This window comes from Anticarsia gemmatalis, chromosome 17, assembly GCF_050436995.1.
Source record: "Anticarsia gemmatalis isolate Benzon Research Colony breed Stoneville strain chromosome 17, ilAntGemm2 primary, whole genome shotgun sequence".
Taxonomy (NCBI): Eukaryota; Metazoa; Arthropoda; class Insecta; order Lepidoptera; family Erebidae; genus Anticarsia; species Anticarsia gemmatalis.
The window spans coordinates 8,068,268-8,093,601 of NC_134761.1; the positions used below are offsets into that span (position 1 = coordinate 8,068,268).

The following is a 25,334-nucleotide window of genomic DNA, read 5'->3' on the forward strand; positions in this document are numbered from 1 at the left end:
TTATCGAGAAACACCACATATTGCACTTAATGTTTACTGGAAGAAATATACCAGTATTTTTGTAGGTCAGTGTGGTACAAAACTAGTATGACACTTCTGAAACCGGCTGCACTTGTCGCATGGCATTGCCTAAAGAAAATACTAGGCTGTATGACAACTGACCCTTGCCTGTCCTACCCCCGGTTTCTGAGTACATTTAGCGGTGGTTTATCTATTTAATAGCGTTTTTTTATGAGTTTTGACGCTATTGAATAGATAAACTACGGCTAAATGTACCTCAGAAACCGGGGGCTAGAGGTATGTTGACAAACATTTAAGTTATGGATCTATGAATTTCAATATTGAGAATAACTTTTTAATTAATGCGATATTTGCGATAGTAAGTTTTATGTATTGCATTACAGAGTTCAATGATTTATGGCGAAATAGCAATCATAGTTTGTTGGACAGATAAAATCAAACCACAAAATAATCTAATGGGTATTTTAATAATCTAATATTTGATGGCAATCGATACTTTGTGGGTATGGTTTAAAAAAAGTAACCGTGAAAGAAATGCCCTTGGGCTAAATTGTTATGCCGTTTTTGATTAAATCATGAACTTATTTTACCTACGATCTGTAATTACCTCTACTATCATAACATCCAATGATTAGTCTTTTAAGTAATTTGATTACTAACGTTGTGACATTTACAAATATGCTATACTAGTTCTACCGGTAATGTTGTTACAATCGATTTAAATATAGATAACTAATACAAACTTGTAACAAACTCGAACCACGTCGAAAATAATTAAACACTAATCCTAAAAGGCCGCTCTATATAAATTAACGAAGCATACATTCTTATGTAAACATTCTGCAGTATTACGAACAGCTGAGTCAACATCTTACCTGTCGTTGAATCTTCTTGAAAATTTTAAACTTCATTATAAACGTTCAAACTTCACAAACACAATAAAAACATCACACAATCAGAACTGAATTCATAAAAAGTATAAATAAAACACGAGTTTAACAAAACAGCGACGAAAATTTAATACGAAAGTAAATAAATAAAAGGAAAGGCGGCGACGGACGTCCGCTCGCGTCGGCGTCGGCGCGTGAAATGACGCGGGGATAGAAAATAATTCTGTGCACTACGATACCGCAATAAAACACTCTATGTATACTATTTCATTGAGCGTGGATGTGATATCGCTAAGTAATTTTCACTTGTATAAAAACTTGGAAAGCTATTGGCGCTGTTAACATAGAACGACATAGATTGATATCTGTATCAACACATTCAACACTAGTCGTGATTAGAAATGCAAATGCTATTGAAAAACACATTATGAGTCACCGTGAAATGATAAGGTGGAATCGCCTCATTATTATGCAGTCTACGAACATTTTAAAATGTACTTTTTAATATGCTCTGATTTTAATTATATTTCCGAATCCTGTCAGCCAAACATTAATTTAATTTGTATTTCTATACTTATTGAAGCATTCAGAGCTATTCCATCCTGTAATTAGTTTCTTGGTTGTAGCTAGTATACCAGATAAAATCGACTTATTTAATGTGCAATTAGGCAACACTGGTGTCATTTACTTATATCTCAAATATTTTACGTCAGGCCGGAAGGTTTCGATTTCTTAGGCTATGCAAATTAAATTAAAATCTTGTTGTAGTTCAGAATGAGAAAGTAAACTTACTGCGAAATTAATTATTATAGACGGAGCAAAAACCGGAAAGAAAGACGGCTGTTTTTGATTTATAGATATTCCTTAAACTATTAATTAAATAAACCACTTCATCAAAAATCAGTCATGCAAATAAGGGGTATTTTATAGCACGATGGTTATGGTGCCACTACCGTTTTACCGGATGTGTGATGTGGGTTCGATTCCATACGGAGGCAGTAGTGTTTAATAGTCAACCTGCACCTAACACTTAATACTCAAATTATATTAGTGTGTTGAGTACAGGCAAAAAAGGGTCCTTCTATTAAAATCTCTACTTTATAGAACAAAAATATTTTTAGTATAATAATACTGACAATATGACGTCACACACGAGGTATTCAAAGTGGTATAAAAATGTTTCTATATGCAATTAAGTGCCATATATTTTGAGAAATCAATCAAAATCTTTATCGAAATAGACAGGAAGTAGATATCAGATACATATCCTTTCGGTTTTCATGGACGATAGATACTTCCTATTCATACAGTTCTTACCATATATTGTTAGCTTCTCTAACCTTTTAATTTATAACTCTTATCCATATTTGTTACAGCTATTTATAAATTTAGACAGCGCCTAAAGCCTTTGCCAAATTGAAGATGAACCTGACTAATTCAAAGCAAGGTTTTAATTTCTAAATTTCTGTAACGTAATCGGACAAAGTAATTAACATGTTAAATAACAATTGAGTTTTTAAATGATGACATAATATCACTTCAATGTTTTACTATTATGTAATCAATTATGTTTTTATGCAAAACAAGAAATAAAAAGGTTTTATTATGTTTACGTAAGTAATAAAAATTGGGTAATAGTAATTTTATACATTTACTGTTTGACGTGTAAACTTTGATTAATTACAGTGTATTGTATTTTTCACTCAAATATAGTTTCAAAATTGATTTAAATTGATAAAACTCCCGACCACGGACCGCGCCGAGAAGGTCGGAGCTTCCTTATTGTATAACATATTTTTTGAGGGCTTGTTCCCATCTTTAATGTTTGAGCTATTGTTGACAGCACTCCTATTATTATTGACCAGTAATATTTAATAGTCAGGGCTTCAGACTCGAGGCATCATAAACGGATCAATCAGAGATTTGTTTATAATTTGATTAATGTAGTCAATGTATGGTTTTGAAAACCATGTTAGGGAATGTTACATCTAAATCCCAATCTATCAAATTCACTTTATAAAATACTATCTTTTACCTGAATTTTCTATGGGAATGTATCATTTTCCCGGGGTTAAAAGTAGCCTATGTCCTTTCTCGGGTATCAAAATATCTCCATACCAAATTTCATGCAAATTGGTTCAGTAGTTTAGGCGTGATTGAGTAACAGACAGACAGACAGAGTTATTTTCGCATTTATAATATTAGTATGGAGTATGGATGACCTTAATCACTTTACTATATCTGGCAGTCTGGTTATACAGCTCGCAAATGGATAACATGATCATACATAATGTATGAATAAAATATAAAAGTCATGCTATAGTTGTCAAGCTGATCAAAATGACAAAATTACAAGACAAGTTTGACTCTTAGAATTTATATAAAAGGGTATGTATATACGTCTTAACTAACTTATTTATAGTAAAGAAATGAATTATTATAGTTAAGCAACTAAGCAACAAATAGGGAAAAACTAATGGAAAAACCAAGCAACTATTTTAACATAATAAAAAAGACTTAGAAAAACCATTTTTGACCATCACTTTTCCCTGTATACAAGAAACAAATTCCAATATTTAAATCCAGTCACGACACATAAATAGCAGAATGACAGCCTAGCAACAGTTGCCAAGTTATCAATCTTCTTCTTGTCGTATGGTTAGTGGTCAACCTAGTGTCAAAGTTGTTCAAGCCGCCCGAAGGCCTTTGACGTGGCTTAACGACTGTTATCTTATTGACAACAACCGGGACCGACTTTTTACGTGCCCTCCGAAGCACGGAGACGCCCTGTTAAAATACCACTGCGGTCACCCATCTATGGGATGACCGCGCCAAGCTTTGCTTAACCCACAGATCGTTTACCGACCGGTGAGCGCAACTAGCTACGGGCGCCTCGAAGTTATTATTAAGTTATCAATGAACATAGCCTACATCGACCACTGACCCTATACCAATATTGATGTCACTCATTCCCGCATTATGATCCATTTCAATGGTATTCGCGTCGCAATATGACGTCACAAGCCGTCATAGAGATAAAGTGAACCGCTTCAAGCATACTAATACACAGATGTTCATCTTTATATTGTAAATCTGTCACGTTTTATTGACAAAAGATAACAATTTATTTTTTCGCTTTTGTTTTTAGCTCGTCAATGGCATGTTTATAATGTGTTAAGTGTAGATATTATTTAAGACAAAAAACTTCAGACTAATACCAGCAATGTGTTTTTACCTTTCCGGTTATTTCATAGAACCGTCTGTAACCGCTTATAAAACATGTTTCTTTGTGTCTGCCATCTTCTGATAGAGAATATCGGTTGATCAAAGTATTCTTGGTTCGCATTTAATGAGGAGAAAAGCAAACTTACCTCATGGTCTGGTCCCGGTTTTGAAGCCAATCTCGCTTCTGTCAGCTGATTTTTCAAGGCCCTGTAAAAAAAATAATTTTAGTGACGAAACATTATTTGTAGCAGTAAGTTCTTGAGTAGAGAGTGAGAGAATAATATAATCATTTATTTTACTATATTACTACTAGCGCCATCTAGTCCGATAACTTTAAAGATTATGTTCTTTATCTAAGAGCCCTGCCTCACTAGGACGCCATGGCGGCATCGCTGGCTACGTATCCTAACTCACGTGGCGACGGTGTGGCAACGTGATATTTCAATATTAACTGCTTGGATACGTAGCCAGCGACGCCGCCATGGTATCCTAATGAGACAGGGCTCTTATGGTCTCTTTACAAACGAACATGAAACACGTTAAACGGATATTCGTATTGTAGTCTAATTGGTAGTCAATACTTACATGTACAGTTCCTCGGCCTGTCTTGCCTGCTTCTCCCTGCGACGTAGCAATTCCGCGCAGTGTTGTAGCGTGGCCAATGTGGCGCCACACGTAGCTCTGAATGATGCACTCGTAGCACGCACTTCACCACCGTGCACGCGCAAATCATTTCCTATATGAGAGTAAAAGAAAATGTTACTTTACCGTACTATTAATTTAAAGTAGAACATGAATAATATAATATAATAAAAATCCTATATTTATGTGGTAGTAATCTTACGTCAAATTCCCGATCACTCCTAGTGCTTTCAGCCAACCTAAACCTTTAGGCCAATAGCTAGCATTGCAGGAATATTTTCGTGTACAAATTTTCTGCTCTGTCTTGATAATTTTTCATTTACATTATATCTATGTCTGGCTATTTTTATTAACATGACATCTGAGACGCTTCAATGCGTCTAAATTGTAGACAATCAATTTAACATAAAAGCAATCCAGAAAATTAACACGCCTTATGACAATTACATTGGATGTGAAGTCATATTTAATTTGAGTAATAACTATACGCTTTTTATGAACAACCATCGAGGAGTATTATACGACTAGTAGGTATGCCATTGCTATGTAAAGGTCTCCGGTCCGAAATCGGATTATGTTCACACTATATTGCCTCCGATAGTTGAAAAGACTCACCTATATATTGCGGGAATCAGCAAAAAAACGCACCTGCCCATATTTTTATATGTCTATGTCGCTCAATTCCAGTTTTAGTTTAGCGAAACAAAGCGCTTGTGTATGCACTTTTACACCTTTTTTAAGATTTTTTTTCTCTGTTTCTACTTCTTGTTAGTTGCGTCTTTTCAACTATCGGAGGCAGTATAAATAAACTAGTGCATAGTTAGCTGGATTCAATGAAACTAGCCGACTGACCCCCGGTTTCTGAGTACATTTAGCGGTATTTTAGCTATTCAATAGCGTTTTTTTATGAGTTTTAACGCTATTAAATAGATAAACTCCCGCTTAATGTACCTCAGAAACCGAGGGTTAGACTAATATCGGTTTGGACGATATTATTTCCACTAACCGTCAGCGAGTTTGACAGCATCGATCGCTTGGTCGGCGTCATCACTGATATGTGGGTAGTTCGCGAGGCACATGTCGAAGTACTGCTGCAGCTGAACCGCTTGCTTCGACAACAGTTCGTTGTATGTGTCCAGTTCTGCGATCTTCTCGGCGAGACGTCTTGATGTTCGTCCTTTGAGAGAAAGAAAAGTTTATATGAGTATTTACCAAGTAAAAAAATTTCGTAGCGTACTTAGAATACTGAATTCTATGACTTATTTCAAAATCTAGTAAATTACATAAATCTCAATGAAAATTAAATGACTTGTTGTTAAAAAATACCTATATTATCACAAATCCAGGCATTCAAATTACAATTCGAAATAATCTTTCATAATAATACTGTGTAATTATATTTTAATAGATAAACCAATTTATTATTTAATAGTTTTATTACTCCCTTTTTTATCTAGTCAACATGATTGAAAGTGATCTCAAGTTGTTCCATTCTATCCATAGATGGCGCTACAATGACCGTGGGTGCCAAGTTCAAGATTGTTACGAGACATATAATTTGAATTGCATATTAATTAGTTAACTTTACATAATATTATGGAGTATAATAAAATTTTATAAACTTTTGTTTATTCCATTAAAACTATTTCGAAACAAAATGACTGCCCTTGTAGGTACAATGATTATACGACTATTAACGAGTGGGCATCGGATTTTCGAAAATTTATATGACAAGAGACAAAATGGAAAAAAAAATCGACCTCTAAATATGAACAATTGCATTAAAGTAATTAGTCGTTAGTAACATAGGCAATTAAATGCAGTAATTAGTTTATAAGTTAATAGTAATTGATATTTATTTTATTTGTGAAGAAACGGTGTCCGATAAATCTAACCACGAATGCCGGGAAATAACCCGTTTGTGTAACAACGACTATATTAAAATACAATATAACTGAACATTATTTCTAACACAACTGTACCATGTAATGTTCATACTTAAATTTAAAACATCTTTTCGTTACTAAAGACTTCATCAACATAAATAACCATAGAAAGTACGACCAAAACAATACTATTAAAATTTGTATATCGCATTAAATGTACATTCTTAATTTCATGAGAAGCTAATTATGCGATAAAAGTGTAATTTTTTAGCAGAATATACGTATAATACGTAAGTTCCCAAAGGGGGGCGATATCGCGACATAGTGGGCTCGGAAGCTACTAAAAATCATCTCTAACCCTCGGTTTCTGAGATCTATGTAGCGGGAGTTTATCTATGCAATAGCGTTTAAACTCATATAAAAAAGCGCTATTGAATAGATAAACTGCCGATAAATGTACTCAAAAGCCGGGGGTTAGTGCTCCTCTAGGTACACTGTCTAAAGAATCTTCATGCCAAATTAATTTTGAACTTTCTACGCTTAGTAGTTTCGGCTGTATTTTGTCTATCAGTCAGTCAACTCAGTAACTGAAATTTTGTATAACATGTATGTATATTATTGATCGATAGCCGGTTGCCCATAAGAAGTTAGAAACCCATCGTATAAAGCGGTAAGGCCACAAACTTGTGTAATCTACCTACTACACTCACATATGTACTAAAGAAACGTCAAAGATCTGATAGCATCATTGTACTATTTCTCAGATCGTATCGATTACTTATCAAGATTGTACAACATTTTCATTCAATTCTATGCAATAAACGCTCTAGTTTTGTTCAGGAGTCGATTGACTAACGTCACGAATGAATAGCCACGATACATTTAGTAAGTAGTTACAAAAACGTACTCTGAATTGGCGGAATAAATGATTGCCTTTATACGGGAAACATTCGCTGCTTTAACCAAATCAAATTTGAATAGGGATACCTTTTACATTTTTCATTAATGTTACTATGGATAGATTTGTCGCCAGAAAATGTTGTTGAATTATCTACACAATGTTTGTCAAAATGTCAGATCCATTTGTTGACAAAATGATACTAAAAATGGCAAAATCGACCTTAAGAAAATTAAACCTCTCTTTCTGGCTCTTATCCCATGTTACGTGGGGTCGGCACAACATGTTTTCTCTCAAAAATATGCTATTAATGGCTTGTCTGACGTTAACCCTCCTTTGGTTTCAAAATTCAACCTAATAACGATGAAAATGTGACAAAAGTAGAAATAGAAGTACTATGATTCTTTCCCATAAACGTCTGTCGATTTATTCTCAATTAAAGCTATGCACTACGCCGTTTACATTCTTTGCAAGTCATGCGGCCTATCAATATCAATCAATTATTCTTATTGATTTTCATACACTGATATCCATTTAAATGATAACTACAGCTCTTGTACTGTATTTGTTCAAAAAACCGATTCTTTTAGAATCTAGATCTATCCACTTATAGTATCTCAGTGCGTATTATTTTCAAATTAAGTACAACTAAATGTTAGAAATAATTTATTTTAAGATACGTCCCTTTTTTAATTTCCTCTTCTCCCTAAACCAAAAGTACTTTATGGTTTTAAATAAAAAAAAAGTATCCAATTTCATAAATATAATATGGTTTTCTACCATTAAAAGAGCGATATCGATTAAGTTTTATGTGAATATAATAGCATTTTTAACTATTAACTAAATGCATATTTTTATTAAACACGTGTCACGGATTTTTCCGGTTTACTGTAATAAAATTGTGTTTCATTCGATTAAGCACTTGATTATATTAGTATTAATGCCTTAGCAACAAAGATTTAACCATTAATTCGCTCATAAGTATGTGGGAAATAAATTCCGTGGTTATGACTGTACAATAGTTTCTAAAAGCGTGCCATTACCTACAAATTGTAGGTATGAAAAATAATATTACACTATTCTTTTGTACCTACTATCTGTAAGGACATTTTCCTGTAAGGCTTGCTACACATGTTATATTATATTCGGCACGTTCAGTTCGGGAATATTTATCGAACAACAAAACTGACTCGTCTCACTTGTTCGGCTTTTGCCGATCAGTTTCATCTACACAATTCGGTTTTGCCGCCCGGCTAGGCCGATTAATGACCAACCGAATATGTGTGTAGCAAGTCTTAGTTGAACTATAACATTGGTTGTCCTATGTAGCGAATTTGTCTTTGTAGTAATGACGTCACATCTTAAAGCACGTCAGTTCAATCGCATATCGAATGCTCAGAGTAGTTTTATTCAACGTTTCCGCGATTTATGAATATTTAATTTTAATAGACTACTAAGTAATTCTTTAAGGATAACTTCTGTTCTTTTGACGTAGGTGCATAAGTGTTCTTTTCCCTAATAACCAGATTATGAAAATAAAATATATTTTAAGTGAGTCACCGAAGAACTTACAAAAGGATTAACTAACATAAAGATTTACCAATAATATGATTGCGAGTGCAACATTTTACAACCTTATACGTAAGTTACGTACACGTGTACGTATACATACGTCAAAGAAATGCTTTCACACGCGCACAAAAAGGCGATTATCGAGTTTAGTTATATGACGTTACTTATACAACTCACGATTTATGATTACTTCATTACATAAGTCTGTACCGAAGCCTAGGTATTGTCCTTCGTTGAGATAATTATACACTTCACTGCTTATAATTAGAGATTCATGACTTTATGAGATTATAGATACAGATTTCACAAGTTACGAGGATAAATATAAACAGACTAGAAGATTCTTATTACTACAAAATCTGAGAATAAAAGGCCGTAGGGGCAATGTACGATACCTGTCCTTTTTACCCGACTGCGTAACGTGAAGGAGGATTATTTAGAGATTAAATAGTTAAATAATTGCAAGACCGTGATCATGCAATTTGGAAAACACTTTAATTGCAGTATTATTTCGTTTCGTTTCTTTTTTTTTTTCGAGGCGCTCATAGCCAGTTGCGCTCACCGGTCGGTAAACGATCTGTTGGTTAAGCAGCCATTGGCGCGGTCACTCCATAGATGGGTGACCGTATAGTGGTATCTGAACTGGGCGTCTGGGCGTGCTTCGGAGGCTTAACCACTAACCATACGATAAGAAGAAGAAGATTTCGTTTTAAGGCTGAGATCGCAATTGAGTATGAGCGTAATAATAAGAGAAAATGAAATAATAACCATGAGAGCCAGTTGATTGTAAAGAAGTCGCCGATCCATGTCTCCGAAGACCACCGCCATTAGAACTGCTGTCTGAACTGGTCCCATAGCCTGACTCCACCTGTGAATTTAAACGAACATATTTGAGAAGGCATACACCTTTATGGCTTTGTTTCTAAACTTTTATATTCAAACTACTTCGTCCGGGCAGACTTTAGTTTCTTACATTTGTTATTGCTATTTTTTCATATAAAAAATTGTCCTCCTTTTAACGCCCTTCGGAGCGAATTTTCAAACATCCTGTCTTAGTGCTCACACTTACTAAAGAACCCTCATGATACCAAATTTCAACTTTCTGCGTTCAGTACTTTCGGCTGTACGAGGTCCATCAGTCAGTCAGTCAGTAACGGAAGAATTGTAATTATATTGATTTATATGTAAGTGTAAACCACAATTTCGCAATATAATTTTCAATCAAACTTATATTATTTTATCAATAATCCATATTTCGTAATTTGGTGTGTAGTTTTTCCTGCCTAGATTTATTTTCGTACATTCAATAAACTTCCCGGTTCATTAGTACGTGAGCAATTCAATTAAATTTCCTTTTACCAGGCTTATATAATTTTATGATTATTGTTGAAATAAGAAATACAATAGCAGTAAGTAAGAAGACGAACACTCTATTTCATTTCTTTAAGTATTATTTTAAAGGTCTTTCAGAAATACAACGATTCGGCACATTGCTTTCCACCACTGTTTAAGCTAGTGATAACTATTTCGAATACACATTTCAAAGGTCATGGATGTATTGCTCCGGGATTGAACCCTCAACAACTTTCCTAAGAAACGAACGCTTTTACCACTCAGCGGCTTGATATTGTTTTCTACCAAAACAAGGTTTAATTAGTCAGTGAAGGAGGTTTACTTATTAACTTGCATATTAAAAAAACAACTCGCTATACGGAAACTGTGAATGCATGTAATTAAAAGACTGGATTAGTTCTTGAAATAATGCAAAATAAGTAACTAAAGTTAAAGCAACGCCGCTTTTGACCCAAATGGTGGACACACAGCCTGATCCCTCTCTCATTCGGGGAGGAGACCCTTGCCCAGCAGTGGGTCAGTAAATAATGTATTATCATGTAATTAAATATTTTTTCGCATATTCATATGAAACATGTATTGATAAAACACATCACATGATGACCTTGGCCATATCAGGATCATACTAGGCTTATCCGTTATATATTATGAAATAATGCCTGCAAAATATACCTACATACGTTACATAAACTATAGATATATTGGACATTAATTGAAGATGACTAATGGAATCTTTGTGGTTAAGTTACATGTTATAGATTCTATATATAAGAGCCTGTCATATCCCCTTTTGTTACAGAATTAATTTCATTTTATTTTTAGCTGTGATTAAGGATTTTTTTTACTATTCTTTTTAAAAAAGAACGGTGTTATGGATACTAGGTTATCTAGAGCATCTGTCTCCGGGGTCGTATAAAAAAAACCTAAGCGTTTCTTAGATAAGATTTATCATTTTGCCTGGCTCTTCTCAATCAGTTTAACCATTCTACCGTGAAAACATGTACTAGATCGACAAGAAATATTTTCGCTTAAATATAAGCATGGATGCTTGATACATATTGAAACGAGGATGCCATTAACTAATTATTACTATAACTACATAGCCACAACCAGTAGTAACACAGTATCACTTAATTAACTATATGGCTGACTATGTACGGACGTAATCGTTAATTGGTAGCAGCTCCAAACTACTCAAAAATATCTATATTTAGCGATTAAACAGCGGCCGTGAATTCCGCAACGATTTAAAATTGTACCATTTAACAGTGAAAAAGAACAAAAATTCATATTTTATCGAACCTGAAGAAAATCTTTGAGCTACAGACAGATATTTAAAAAATACGCCTATTTCCCATAGAGGTAGGCAGAGGCCAAAGAACTACAATCACAACTAATCTCGTTTTAACTCAAAAGCTTTGTACGAAAGTTGATTGTATTATATAATCATGTTGAATTCCGTCTAATTATTTCAACGAAATCCTATTTTGATAATCAACAGTTCCCTCCCACGTGTCTTATTTTCGTTATCGTACGAATGGCGCGATCGATGACGTATAATCTCGAGTGCTAAATTTCCGCGTTTCAATACAAAAGCGTACAAAACAAAAGGTAATAAAATGTCCGTATTTATGCAAAAAGGAACCACACAGCAAATACGTACTGAGATAATACAACGTTTTACAAAAACATGTCTATACTATCAGCTGCAGTTTACTCTGTTTTGTAAACCCTATTTCTGAGGCAAAGATCGTGTGATTCTTTTTTGTATAAGGTTTTAGACCACTTCTATATAAGTATTCCGCTAAAAGTAATCCTCTTATTCATAAAAATATATGAAGTTATGAAAGGCTTATAAAGAGTTTTGTTTCTTTCACTCCTTAGCGTAATGAAAAAGAGAAAACATATTGTAGTAGTTTTATACTAAAATGGGTTTATAGTGTGTTTATGAATAAGAGGGTAAATATTTAAAAATTATCATGTGGTTCTATTTTGCATAAATACGGACAAAATGAAATGTAACGCTATCTACGGCGTTAGTCACAAAGCTGATACTATGCAATATCGTACGATAACAATAGATAAAAGTGAATAACTTGTTGATGAATCATAAAAACACAGACATCAAATGTTCTAATTGGACTAAATTGATTGATGTAATAGTTTAAGTGATTTGGTCTTTACACCTTGAAATTTTTATATGGACGACTACTGAAGGTCGTTTTAAATAACCTCTAATTTAATGTGTATCTTATGTTTTGAAGGCTAATAACCTGTTGCGTTTTTTGTTGGTAAACGTAAAAGTAAAGCAATCTTTGACGCGGATTTTTCACAGATGGGCCGCTTGGTAGTATTTATTTCGGAAGTCAATGAAACTCCTCGGCCTTGTAATAGTTCTTTATCGGCTGTTATGTTTACGGAGTAGGATCTTATTAAGTAGTAATGTTTAACTGAAACTTTCTTTTACTTATAATTACAATTAAACTAAAATTCATAATCACTGGAGCAAAGCCAATTATATCTTTGTACCTAACATATTGTTGTTTTAAAGTAACTCTGCCAGTCTGCTACATGATCAACAAGTGATTATGTTGTTAATCATCGAAAGGCCAGATAGTCAAGATAAAAATTGTAAACACGATTCCTTCCTTTAATGCTATTCCGATCGAAACATGATAACAATTCATACGCCACTCGTATGAGCCAACTTAATTACCTAATATGAAGAACATAACGAATATTTACGTCCCATTGCAAGTTTGATCACTAAATAGAGTGATGAGGTTTAAGATACTAACAATGTCTTTTTTTATTTTCTGTTGCTTTTTTCTAGCCTACTAGCAGCCTATGCGATATGACTAAATGAGTCAGTAACAATATGGCATACCCATATAATATGGCATACTGTATACAATTTATTATTTCTATTGAAACATTACAAAAGAATGATGCACAAAATACATAATACCTATGAAGTAATAATAACAAAAACAATCAAAATAATAAATAATAATATCCTTACATCAATGTTTCTTTTTTTCTGACCAACTGCAATTTCTCTTGGATATGTTTCTGTACCCTGAATCGAGAGATAATAGTGAAAAAAAAGAAAAACTTATAAAAAAATATTCAAAAATAGAAACAATTTACATACAATACATAACAACATTTAAAAATAAATATCATAAACAGATAAATAATATCAATTGAAAGAGGTAATGGCCTGATTTGATGATCATTTACATAAACAACTATCAAGGTTGCCGTTATGTTGAACTTTGAACTCTATTTCAATAGTGATAAAGTACAAAACAAAGCTTAGAATTACAAGTTTATTATTCATGTTTGTTATCCTGTATGACAAAGATCTGAATGAGACAAGGGAAGTTTGTATGGATCATACAAAGTTACATTCTTAAGCCTCTGTCTAAAACCCCTATGATAAAATGGCATGGTTTCATGAATGTATTGCATATTTGTTTCTATAAAGAAATCAAATATTTACTTTTTATTATAAGACTATATCAGATTTCCATTAAGAATATCCTTCTACATTAATTATGCAAATATAGTTATAGTGAATAACACAAAATAAATACATAACTTTGAACAAGCCAATAGATAATTGTATAATTTTGAGTATTATGATAACAAACAATTGAATACAAGGACAGAGTATAATAGACAAGCAAAAACTTAGCATTGTATAAAATTATGTTTTTTTACATTATAATGTAAAACTTAAGTGCTATTTAGATAAAAAAAGAATAGTCTATGGCCATCTATGTGACTAACATTGGCAGAATATTTGGCACTCATTACTTTATTATTTGCTATTATTTGCCTTCATGTTAGTCAGTGGAGGGTTTCTCAATATCTCTGAAATGGGAGACCCATTTTTTTTTACCTTGAACCTAAACATGAGATTTTTGTGGGTACAATTAGTGTCAAATTCAAGATTTTAATTTACCCTTTTGTGTGGACTCTGGGAAGCAAATAAATTATTTTATCACTTTAGTACACCTATCAAGTAGGACCTACAGGTACCACAGTTATAGCATTTTTAATAGGATGTTCTTCACTAACATTGTATCCAATAAAGATTTGGAGAACCAAACTATCCTCTTAAATCCCTTAAAAGCACATTTTTTTCAACAAATCATCTTAATGGAGGCTCTTATATAATTCTACAAAGTAATTTAAGTAATGACTTACATACTTGTACATAAGAACCAACTATATTGCTATATGTATGACATGTATGTGTTGAATGTTTAATAATACTCATTCACACACAATCACTGAGTGTTATGAGTGTACATGCAAGTTAGCTTGACTATACACATATTGTAATGCTCATTTTTACAACACTATACTGATGCAGTTTTAAATATATATTATGTGTTTATGAACATTTAATGTTGGGATGATAATTACATACTATATGGGAATATAGTTATTGTGTCTGATACAAGGATATCTTTAAGACTATGTTTCATCTATAATATTACACAATAGACATATTTCCCGGGTTTTTTTTAATTCTATGTGGTTATTCAACAAGCCATTTTTATTTTTTTTTATTTAATAGGAATAATAAATACTCATGGAATGAAAATGAAACTGTTTTAACATTTCAATGAGATGCAGATAAAAAGTATGTTATGCAAATATGATTACAATTATTTATTTTTAAGTCTCTAAGATAAGTTTAATATCTCAAGATAAGTCTGTTTAAAAAGATAATGTACATGTTCACGTGCCTATGACACATACAAGGTACTTGTTGAATGTGCAATACACGGGTATGTACCTAGCAAATGCACTTAGTACATTGTTGCACTGAAAACACTTCAAATTGAGTGGTTACCTAGTTCCACATGTATGGTTAAACATTTCCTCATACTAGGGGTAAATATTAAAGTGATAGGAATATGTTAGTCACAAGTATAATAATATTGCATTGTGTGATGAGAATGTTTTTAACTATACTCACTTTAAAAGACTCCAAAACATCAATCCATTGCTGTTTTTCTTCCGGACTTGCGGCTCTCAAGTACCAAACACAGTCGTTTACCGACACATCGAATCTGCAGTCGTCAAACTCATGAGGCTGCAAACGTAAACAACATAATAAACAAACAAGGTCACATATCACAAAACATACATACAAAATACTAGATCACATGTTTATTCTTCTTGTTCTAAACCAATAAACCGTGGCGACAAAAAAAGTCAGACGCAACAAGGACAAATTAATTTTTTTATTAGACATCACCGATAAAACTGTGCACAGTCACCTTGACTTTGGCTTTTTTCAGACATAAGGCACCACGGCATCCAAGATTACTCTCCAGCTCACTCTTGTAGTATGATAATGTGGAATCCTTCAAAACAATAAACCTGTCCTGCCAACCGTGAATATAGTTTGTCCATTTACTCAAGTATCCGCGAAGTTCAGGATTTCCGCCATCCTCTAAATCCGAATTGTCGCTCACTGTTATATTCTCTTCCGTCATATTTATTTTAACAGTAATGTGTTATTTACATTAAATTATACACAAAACAAACAAAATGAAAAATAATAATTATCAAAAACTCGTTACATGGGAAGATACACAACGAAATTGTTGCTGTTTTTTGACGTTTGTCGTTTGATTGCACAGATTGTAAATAATCTGAAGTGCACAGATAATAATAAGACTTAAAATTTTAGGAACATAGACAAACTTTCTATTCTCCTTGATCATGTGACGTCAAAAAGTTAGACATTTACCAGAACAGCTCATCGGAGATTTAAAAATTGCACTTTAAAAGAGGACTTAGGGAACAATGAATTATTATCAAGCCGTTATTTTACTTAAAAAGCAACAAAGTTTTCTGATTAATCAATTCGAACATTTTGTTAATATATTTCCAGTTTAATAGGATGCACTTAATAAATATCAGCTTGGTATTTCTTGCAAGAAATAGAAGCATATTTTTTATTTGCGCTTAACTAACACGCACCTAATAAATGTTGTAGTAGGTATTTATAATTTTTTAGGTTTTCGAACGTTTTCTATTTGACGTTTCCTTGAAGACTATTATTTCCGGATACAATAATCTTTTGCGTATTGATTTTGTCCATAACGTGTTCTCATTGGTAAATATACGTTAACCGCCAAAACGGACCACCATCGGCCAATAGAACGACGCCATTCTACAAATAACGCGCAATATCCGTTCAAGATGGCCGACAAAACTATGCCTATTTTTGTTCCATCAGAAAAACCTGTGAAAGTAGTTAAGTGGAAAGTAAAACAAGGTGTATTTGTTTCGCAAGGTCAAATTTTATTTTTATACAACGATTCATCAGGCTCTGCCACTGATTTGAAGAAGTATAAAGCCCTTCGTGCTGGTACTATCTCATCGATCAAGGTGAAGGAAGGAGACATTGCAGAGCCTGGGTAAGTGACGTCACTCTGTAAATGCGCTAATAAATATTATTTAACATTTTGATGACAAAATAACAACATAAAAACTATGTTTCTTGCTAAAAGTGCAACGTGGTTGACACTTTTTATTTTGTAATGCAATTGCATTATTTGCGCGGCAAATACAAGTGCAACGTAATGTTCCCGCCTAAATTTTAACCTAAAATAAACATACAATTTAACGTCTTGATTTCAATGTATTCAATAACAATATTTGCACATTTCGCGCATAATATGCCGGGCATGATATAATCGCGCTATATCATACGTATCTATAAGCATTTCTGCGCACGTAGGTACCTACTAAACTTCGTACACGAAAAATTCAACTTTAGAACAAAATACAACAACACTGCAATCTGCAAGTAGATAACTTGATGATTGATAACTTGTCATATTTATCAGCAGTTGGAATATCAGGGATTCTAAGTTAATATTCAACATTGCACAGGGCGCCGGTAGCTGAATTGGAAGAATGTCGGCACCCGACTGTGATGAAGGAGATGTGTGCGGAATGCGGCGCAGACCTACGGACCGACGAGGTGACCAGCCGAGACGTGGCTGTTGTCCCTATGGTACACTCTGTACCTGAACTGAAGGTAATGCTCAATATTCAACTTAACTTAATTTTTTTCAAAACGCATGCAAATGTTTTGCAACATTTTGGATTAGATACGAGTTATAATGTCCGCATAATTATAACTTCATAAATATCCACACATTAAAGTTACCCTTCTGAAGACTTTCTTTTATTAAGCTTTTAAAGAAAGACAGATACGAGGGTTACATTACTATTCTTATCAACTACAGTATGCAAACAAATAGTGACAAGTGATAATAATCAAAACATGTTTATGATTTCAGGTGTCTGAAGAGCTGGCCCAGAAATTAGGTAGAGAGGATGCTGAGCGTCTTCTGAAGGACAGGAAGCTGGTCCTGCTAGTGGATCTTGATCAGACATTAGTTCACACAACTAATGATAACATACCACCTAACTTAAAGGTAATAAATATGTTGTTTTATTATACAATTAAAGATTTTATAGCTACCTCATGATTTTACATAAAACTGTTAAGTCAGGCTAACTAGGTAAAGTACATAATAAGGAAATTTACAAGGCATGTCATTTAATGTACATATTAACACATATGTCCAAGGTATCAATCTCAATCAGAATCATTTAAATAGATACCTCACTGGTGTTAGAGTTCCAAGTATAAAAATTAAAGGTTTCATAAGAAGTTATCAATATTTTTAAACAGAACTGTTTCTTTTTACCTAGGGAGTGTTGCACTTCTTTCTCCGCGGGCCGGGCTGTCCCGGGCGCTGGTGCCACACACGCCTGCGCCCCCGGACCAAGGAGTTCCTTGAATCAGCGTCGAAGAACTACGAACTGCATGTGTGCACGTTTGGCGCGAGACAGTACGCACACGCCGTGGCAGACCTCCTCGACCCAGAGAAGAAGTACTTCTCTCATAGGATTCTCTCTAGAGACGAGTGCTTTGATGCGAGAACAAAAGCTGCTAATTTGAAGTGAGTTTTTTTTAGGAGTTCGAAGGACTTCTAAAAAATGTATGAAGTGACAGTATAATTGTTGCAAAACATGCTGACACCTCAAAATAAATAATACATTAGATATTAGAATTAAATTCAAGGTTACATTTAATAACAAACATTTTGTTCTGATTCTTATACAGATTTGTTTACGTTTATAAATAACTTTGCAGGGCATTATTCCCGTGCGGCGATAACATGGTGTGCATAATCGACGACCGTGAAGATGTGTGGCGGCATGCGACTAATTTGATTCATGTTCGACCGTATTCGTTCTTCCAATCAACTGGAGACATTAACGCGCCTCCTCCGCCAGGTAAATAATATTACTACATTATACATGCATCATAAATTTTATACAGATTATTTTATTCAAATTACTCAGTGTATTTGCGGAAAACAACATCCTCCTGCGTATCATATCACGATAATTAGTCATAAGCATATTCCTTTGTTAACTGTAGGAAATTTACATACAAAATAAATATTAATTCCGCAGAGAATGAAAAACCTAAAGCACCGAGTGTCAAAAACGACGTCGCACAAGCAAATCAAATGCCAACATTAGATGCTGAACCAGAACAAAAAGAAAAAGATGCAAAGAAAAAAGAGAGTAAAGAAGACGGGAGTAATGGAAAGATAGTCGCTAAAGACGTTAAGAGCAATGATACTGAGGCGAAGGAAAGCGAGGAGGCTGACCAGGAAGGTGATGAAAGGATAGGACAGGATCCTGCTGAGCCCAGGTGGACAGAAACCTCTGATGGGCAGATAGAAGTCGAAGACCCTGATGACTACTTAATTTATCTGGAGGATATACTTAAAAGAATACATAAGTGAGTATGACTGACAGAAATTAGCTCATATTTTGTGTAACCTTGAATGGTATATTAAAATTTATATTTTACTGCTAAAATTTATATCTTGTCTTTACAGATAGTACCTAGTCATAAAATACATACCAACATTATGTTATGCCATATTATGTAACTTGCATAATAAATTTCCCTAAATATAGAAACATACACAACATCACTATACTCCTTTAAACATTTGCCTTATACCAATGTTTATCTTCTTTCAGGCATTTCTATGATCTCTACGATAAAATGGGCAAGAATCGGATCCCCGACTTAAAATGTATTATACCAGAAGTGAAGTGTGAAGTATTGTCTGGGACAAGCTTAGTGTTTAGTGGTTTAGTGCCGACGCATCAGAGATTAGAAACGTCTAGAGCGTACCAAGTGGCTCGTAGCTTAGGAGCTGAGGTCACGCAGGATTATACTGATAAGACTACACACTTAGTGGCTGTTAGAGCTGGTAAGTTATGCAATTATTGTAATAGTCACTGACAACTGACAATGCATATGTGTCCGAAACTCCTTTTACAAAACACGTAAAATAAGTGTTAATAAACTAAAGGTAAACTGAGGTGTAAGAACACAAGACAACTTTTTGCGAGAAAAGAAACACAGTACTCTAATCACTTCCTGATCCGATGGCGATAATAATATGACACTACTTCAATAATTATTACTTATTTACAGGAACAGCAAAAGTGAACGCTAGCCGGCGCATGGGTGAAGGCAAAACGAACAAATTGCATGTAGTAACGCCAGATTGGTTGTGGACTTGCGCAGAACGATGGGAGCGGGTAGACGAGAGATTGTACCCATTGCAAAGAGGCGGACAGGTACAGTAGTTTTTTAGACTCACTAACAGTACCCAATATTCTTCACTTTCGCAATACAAATTAAGTTTTAGAGGAAGGTGTTCCTCATTATTATTTAGCTTAGCCTTATTAAATGCTTTGGTTAGTATTTGCTACGCATAAATAACCGTTGTTGTTCTCACAGAGCAGTTCGCGGCGACCGCCGGCACACTGCAGCAGCCCGCCGCCCGCGCCCGCTCCCGCCCCCGCGCTGCGCAAGCGAACGCCCTCCGGACGATTCATGGACACTATCAACCCGCTACTGTCCTTCTCCAGCGATGACATTGCTGACATGGATAGAGAGGTATGAATCATTGACTGTTATAAGCCTATTCTATTGCCAGTTGCTTACCTCTAATGGTATGACACGGCATAACAAATTGAACGCTTATGAAAAGCGCCACTGACGTAGGTACAACATTTTGACAAAGTATTCTATTTCTTTGAGAAGAATATGGCCATTGCCACGAACTAGTACCCACCTATTTATTTATTCCCGTGATAGTACTCTAAGCTGAGCTGTACAAAAATAATATTGGAACTTTTCGTACTTTTGAAAGCATAATTTTATTTACATTTTAGGTGGAAGATATATTCAATGAATCGGACGAGAGTTCATCTGATGAAATGAAGGCAGAGGATGACAATGTCTTTGATGAAGAGAAGCCTCCAGAGAACAGATTAACTGAAAGTGCGGAGAATAGCTTAACTAGGTATAATATTGAACATAATATTATTTGCTTATAATATATCAAATAAGAGTTATAATAAGCCAAGTTTAAATGCCCTGCATATCTACAAGATATGCCATTACGTTTATGCACTGCTTAAAAATAGATGCTCAAACTTAGCCTACAATAAGTTTCTATAACTACTTCTCTATTACTTAGCTTTAAAAAATAATTGTTATGCCCACTAGTATTCATAGGCAATGTTTTTAGATGTTACACATTAGTCACATTGTGATGTTTTATTATTCTAGATTCCTAGATACCCAGGAAGCAGAGGCGACAAATGATTCAGAACCAGGTCAGTGCCTTATCAGTTATTATCATTTACCCATTAACTATATACAAACTCTTCAGTTACTATAAAGAAAACAGTTGGCATAAAAAGACGACTTTAAATGCCATAACTGAAGTTAGATTTTATTTTATTTCATTCCATACATATTATGGTCCATTGTTAAACTAATAGAAAAACTGAGTTATCTATTCATTTCAATAATATAATTTATGATAAACATACAAAACAAACTAAACAGTAATTTAAACTTGTGTAATAATTTACTTACTTATCGTGTCTTCTAGGCGAAGAGCTTCGACCTCGCAAGCGACCGCGAAGAGCATCACCCCCCTCAGACGACGAGCCGCCCGATGACGATGATAGCTCGTGGAACCTCATGGGAGCGGCCCTCGAGAAAGAACTCCTAGCACAGGACTGATACCACCGACAAAAGCAATCTTTACAAATTATGAGCCTAAGGCGAAATAAAATGCTCTTTTTCTTTAACCATTGTTATTATTTTTTCCTGTGTTCTTAATATATTATGTCGTCTTAAATACCTTTGCCCATTAATGGGTCAGTGCAGACTAAAAGTTAAATATTATGCTTTTTCATGGCTTCTGATACTAATATATGTTTATTTTTTTACATGCAAGGTAGCTAAAAAATTACTTGCATTTTAGCATTTATAATGCATAATACAAGGTAATAAATAATTAGATAGATTAGCAGCAATAGATAGCTTCCTAGGCATTTTTAGAAATATTTTTTTGTTAAAAAAAAATATATGCTAGGTAACACTGCTCCACCTGGGAGTCAAACCCAAAATCTTTTGCCTAATTGGGGCAAATTATCAGGTATGGTTACAAATATTAATGTCATACTCTTAAATGAATTTAACACATCACTGTCTTACTGCTGGGCAAGGGTCTTCTCCTATAATAAGGGAGGTCATTGGAGGTTATTGTCTAGTTCTCAGGTGATTGCAATAAATTAAAACATCATTAGCCTTGTAATGAAACAAGTATTCTCTACACAATAATTTTATTACTACTTAATTTATCATACACTATTATTTTAATTTATTCCTACATTAAATAGCATAGGGATCATTTTCATCAAATACATGGAACTTTGTATAGGTGGGTTTAGATGTGAAGTCTTTCTTTCCATCCTGCCAGCCCCTAGGAGGTGCTTTATTGTAGTCAAAGGTAGATTTGAGTTTTCCATACAATTCAGCTTCCTTATCAATATCTTCTCTGTACCTTTCCTTAGCCACTTTCTTGCCAGTAACAGGGTCTGTTATGTCACCAAACGTGTAAACAACCTCTTTTACTTCATGTGTAATTAACTTAGTTAGTTTTTGAGGTAATGCTTGAATCAAAACAACATCTCCGGTCTTGCACATTTTTTGAGGATCATGACAATAATAGAACTCATCTTTCCTGAAATACTAAAATATTGTACCATTAGCGTGCAAACAAATATATAAAGTGCCAAGTTCTATCTATAAAACTAACTAAATACAAACCATTAGCAAGTTTTCATCCAATTCTAACCTCTTCACTCTAATTTTGGCAGCATTTTGTTTTGCTGTGGGAACGCAGTGTCCTAGTAATAAGAATTTTCTGGCGGCTTCACCTATATTTCTAGCCATCTTCACTTAGAATTAGCCAAATTATTTCTGAAAAATATCTGTAAAATAGACCCAAGTCTCAAATAGTGCAAATTGACATTTCTTCAATTTCTTGTATGACAGCTGACATAACCTAAGTGTTGCCTGCCTTGCTGTAAAAACAATTCGTGGCTTATGTACTGTTGGGCTACTATAGTTCATAATTGTTAACTGATTTTAAAAAAACTTTTATAATTATTGATCATTTATAACCAACTTTCATAGAAATTATTGTGTCACGTCATGTCAGAAATTAAGCATCTCTAAAACGCTGAGATAGAACATTAAATGCATGAACTGACTAATTTATGTATGTTTCATTAAGTGTGAAGTTTTAAGTAAATAATTAGACTTTGTACATTTCATTTAAACATTTAATATAACCCATAATACTTAAAAATCAACAGTCACATCTAAATAATCAAAAATTTACAATCAAATAAAACTATTATAGATAATAATTTGACACAATTTCAACAACTTATAATTAATCTTATCAATATTTACCCAATACAAATAAAACATTGCTTGATAATTGGGAGTAACTCCATTTGTAACACTTTTACTTGTACTTCTACAAATTAAGGCAGAATAAAATATCACAATCCAAAGCCTAGCAGCACCAATTCTATTATTTACTTTAGAAATAAAGTACTTAAGAGGGGACCAGTTTAGTAATGGGTTTCACAACAGTAACTATGGCAGCAAGGGAAGATACTGCTCCTAGGGCACCCACAGTGCTAGGGCTTAATTTAGTAAATCCTAGAGCAGTGAGGGGAATGAATATATCACAAGAGTTTTTCAATGTATCAATAAAAACATCATTATGACAAGATACAAACATGTATAAATATTTCAGACCACCACCCCAGTCATAATTTCTTAGTGAACCATTCAGCAACTCTGATGGTTTTAAGAATGTTGATTTATGTAATTCCAACAGATGAACAATTTCATAGAAATCTCTGCATAAGTTTGCAATTATTGACAGTAGCCAAAATCTGTTTGCTGTTCTATTCCATTTTTCGGAGTCAGTTTTGAGAAAACCACTTTTAGTGAGCCAAACAATGTGGTCTGCATACAAAAACAATGAGTGTGCCAATTTACTGATGGTTAGAGTAACCCTCAGTATTGGATCCTCCATGTGCATACTATTTAAGGCAGTGTAGCAGATGTCTATGCATCTTCCAAGTCTTAGAACTGAAAAAGAAGATAAATTTAACATTAAACTTTATTTTGCCTAAGCTATCTGCTAAATTAAGGCTACATTTTCAATTCAGTTTGAGTTTATTATTGATCTCTTAATAACAATTCACAGTATATTTTCCATAAATAACATGCTTCAAAACATTTTAGTTGTAAATAATGCAAGGATATTGTATTTGTTATTCTTATCACAATCCTTATCTTTTATGGCTTTAAACTACATAAGCATAATAAATTATTAATTGATATGACTTACTTTTTCTGAAAGAACTTAAAGTTAGTTCTAAATTTTTAATTCTATCCACAGAGTATTTGTTAGCATTTCTGATTTCCAACTGGTGCCATACCAGGCGACTTGTGTACTGTATCAATCTGAAATATAAATTGTTAATAATCAAATGAAATAATGGGTTAATTTCGGTTTTAGAGTAGGTTTGGAACACATAACTTACATGAATAGGAAGTTAAAGACATAAGTTACTAAGAATACAAAATAACAAATATACTGTGAAATTTTAAAGTCTTACCTGGCTAACTTATCTCGTCCATTTGATTGGTTATTAACCTTTATAAGCACATCCATATTTAATTTGTTTCACCTTCAATGATGTAGGTATTCAAGACAAAGATTTTCCATCAGTTACACTTTCTTATTATTTGTAATCAGCAAGGCTGCTTGACTATATTACTAAGGATTGCGATATGATAATATTGCGGCTTATATTTATGTTTTTACACAGTATTTACCTTGAACTTTGCCCAAAAAACAATGTTTACAACTTGTTTTATTTACTTTATCAACTCGTCATTTATACCACATCCTAATCAAATGTGATGTTATGTAGCATAGTTATTAAAACTGACCGTTCCACAGTTTGTGTTTTATCACAATTATTGTTTACTATATCGCCGTTTTTGCGAAAAAAACATTTTCGACTCCCGGTCCCAAAATATTACAGAATTACAAAAAAATAATATCTGGATACCACAGACGAGAAACTGACAGACAGTTTTTCAAAGACAAAAAATTGAAAAAATAGATTGATTCCAAATTGTCATTTTGCCATTGCACAATACACAGTATGTCTTTGAATGGTGTGTTTATACTGGATGATTGAAAGGATTTTATTTCATAGAGCCTTAATTACATTTATTGCGGTTTAAAAAGCACCTACAAAAAAATTCAATTAGGTGGGAAAAGATGACATTAATTTGTTTAGCGG

The 25,334-nt window shown here is 33.7% G+C and overlaps 4 protein-coding genes across 5 annotated transcripts in view; 1 reads left to right on the forward strand and 3 right to left on the reverse strand.

Annotated features, from left to right (window-relative positions):
* cert (ceramide transfer protein) overlaps positions 1 to 16,141 on the reverse strand; it is a 44,099-nt gene extending 27,958 nt beyond the window's left edge. The window contains exons 1-7 of one of the 2 annotated variants that reach the window (XM_076124782.1): positions 15,788 to 16,141; positions 15,484 to 15,600; positions 13,510 to 13,566; positions 9,903 to 10,002; positions 5,785 to 5,955; positions 4,722 to 4,872; positions 4,283 to 4,343 (exon numbers count right to left, since the gene is read on the reverse strand). In XM_076124782.1, coding sequence (XP_075980897.1) covers positions 4,283 to 4,343; positions 4,722 to 4,872; positions 5,785 to 5,955; positions 9,903 to 10,002; positions 13,510 to 13,566; positions 15,484 to 15,600; positions 15,788 to 16,006 — 876 coding nt within the window. In that variant the 5' untranslated portion in view covers positions 16,007 to 16,141. The remainder of the gene's footprint in view (positions 1 to 4,282; positions 4,344 to 4,721; positions 4,873 to 5,784; positions 5,956 to 9,902; positions 10,003 to 13,509; positions 13,567 to 15,483; positions 15,601 to 15,787) is intronic. The other variant, XM_076124783.1, reaches the window with a different exon arrangement.
* A 478-nt stretch (positions 16,142 to 16,619) lies between these two features.
* Fcp1 (RNA polymerase II subunit A C-terminal domain phosphatase Fcp1) lies at positions 16,620 to 21,737 on the forward strand. Its single transcript, XM_076125174.1, has 12 exons — positions 16,620 to 16,936; positions 17,415 to 17,562; positions 17,828 to 17,965; positions 18,246 to 18,496; positions 18,691 to 18,833; positions 19,017 to 19,350; positions 19,599 to 19,834; positions 20,062 to 20,207; positions 20,371 to 20,529; positions 20,808 to 20,938; positions 21,208 to 21,254; positions 21,536 to 21,737. Exons 1-12 carry the CDS (start codon positions 16,719 to 16,721, stop codon positions 21,667 to 21,669), a joined length of 2,085 nt encoding a protein of 694 aa, XP_075981289.1. The 5' UTR covers positions 16,620 to 16,718; the 3' UTR covers positions 21,670 to 21,737.
* Positions 21,738 to 22,257: 520 nt separating this feature from the next.
* Positions 22,258 to 22,994, reverse strand: mRpS17 (mitochondrial ribosomal protein S17). The gene is made up of 2 exons (XM_076125013.1): positions 22,762 to 22,994; positions 22,258 to 22,683 (listed from the first exon to the last, which is right to left on the reverse strand). The coding sequence occupies exons 1-2, from the start codon at positions 22,885 to 22,887 to the stop codon at positions 22,324 to 22,326; spliced, it is 486 nt and encodes a 161-aa protein (XP_075981128.1). The 5' UTR covers positions 22,888 to 22,994; the 3' UTR covers positions 22,258 to 22,323.
* Positions 22,995 to 23,263: 269 nt separating this feature from the next.
* Pex11ab (peroxisomal biogenesis factor 11ab) lies at positions 23,264 to 25,205 on the reverse strand. Its single transcript, XM_076125568.1, has 3 exons — positions 24,639 to 25,205; positions 24,368 to 24,483; positions 23,264 to 24,105 (listed from the first exon to the last, which is right to left on the reverse strand). The coding sequence occupies exons 1-3, from the start codon at positions 24,692 to 24,694 to the stop codon at positions 23,561 to 23,563; spliced, it is 717 nt and encodes a 238-aa protein (XP_075981683.1). The 5' UTR covers positions 24,695 to 25,205; the 3' UTR covers positions 23,264 to 23,560.
* Between the last annotated feature and the right edge of the window lie 129 nt (positions 25,206 to 25,334).

Excerpts from the sequence above, each read along its gene's own strand:
- Fcp1 (XM_076125174.1), top strand. The coding sequence starts at position 16,719 with ATGGCCGACAAAACTATGCCTATTTTTGTTCCATCAGAAAAACCTGTG. Across the intron at positions 17,563-17,827 it reads ACTCTGTACCTGAACTGAAG|GTGTCTGAAGAGCTGGCCCA; the intron begins GTAATGCTCAAT and ends TTATGATTTCAG. Across the intron at positions 20,939-21,207 it reads GCGGAGAATAGCTTAACTAG|ATTCCTAGATACCCAGGAAG; the intron begins GTATAATATTGA and ends TTATTATTCTAG.
- mRpS17 (XM_076125013.1), bottom strand. The coding sequence starts at position 22,887 with ATGGCTAGAAATATAGGTGAAGCCGCCAGAAAATTCTTATTACTAGGA. Across the intron at positions 22,684-22,761 it reads TGGATGAAAACTTGCTAATG|TATTTCAGGAAAGATGAGTT; the intron begins GTTTGTATTTAG and ends ACAATATTTTAG.
- Pex11ab (XM_076125568.1), bottom strand. The coding sequence starts at position 24,694 with ATGGATGTGCTTATAAAGGTTAATAACCAATCAAATGGACGAGATAAG. Across the intron at positions 24,484-24,638 it reads GGACGAGATAAGTTAGCCAG|ATTGATACAGTACACAAGTC; the intron begins GTAAGACTTTAA and ends TTTATATTTCAG. Across the intron at positions 24,106-24,367 it reads TTTAAGTTCTTTCAGAAAAA|TTCTAAGACTTGGAAGATGC; the intron begins GTAAGTCATATC and ends CTTCTTTTTCAG.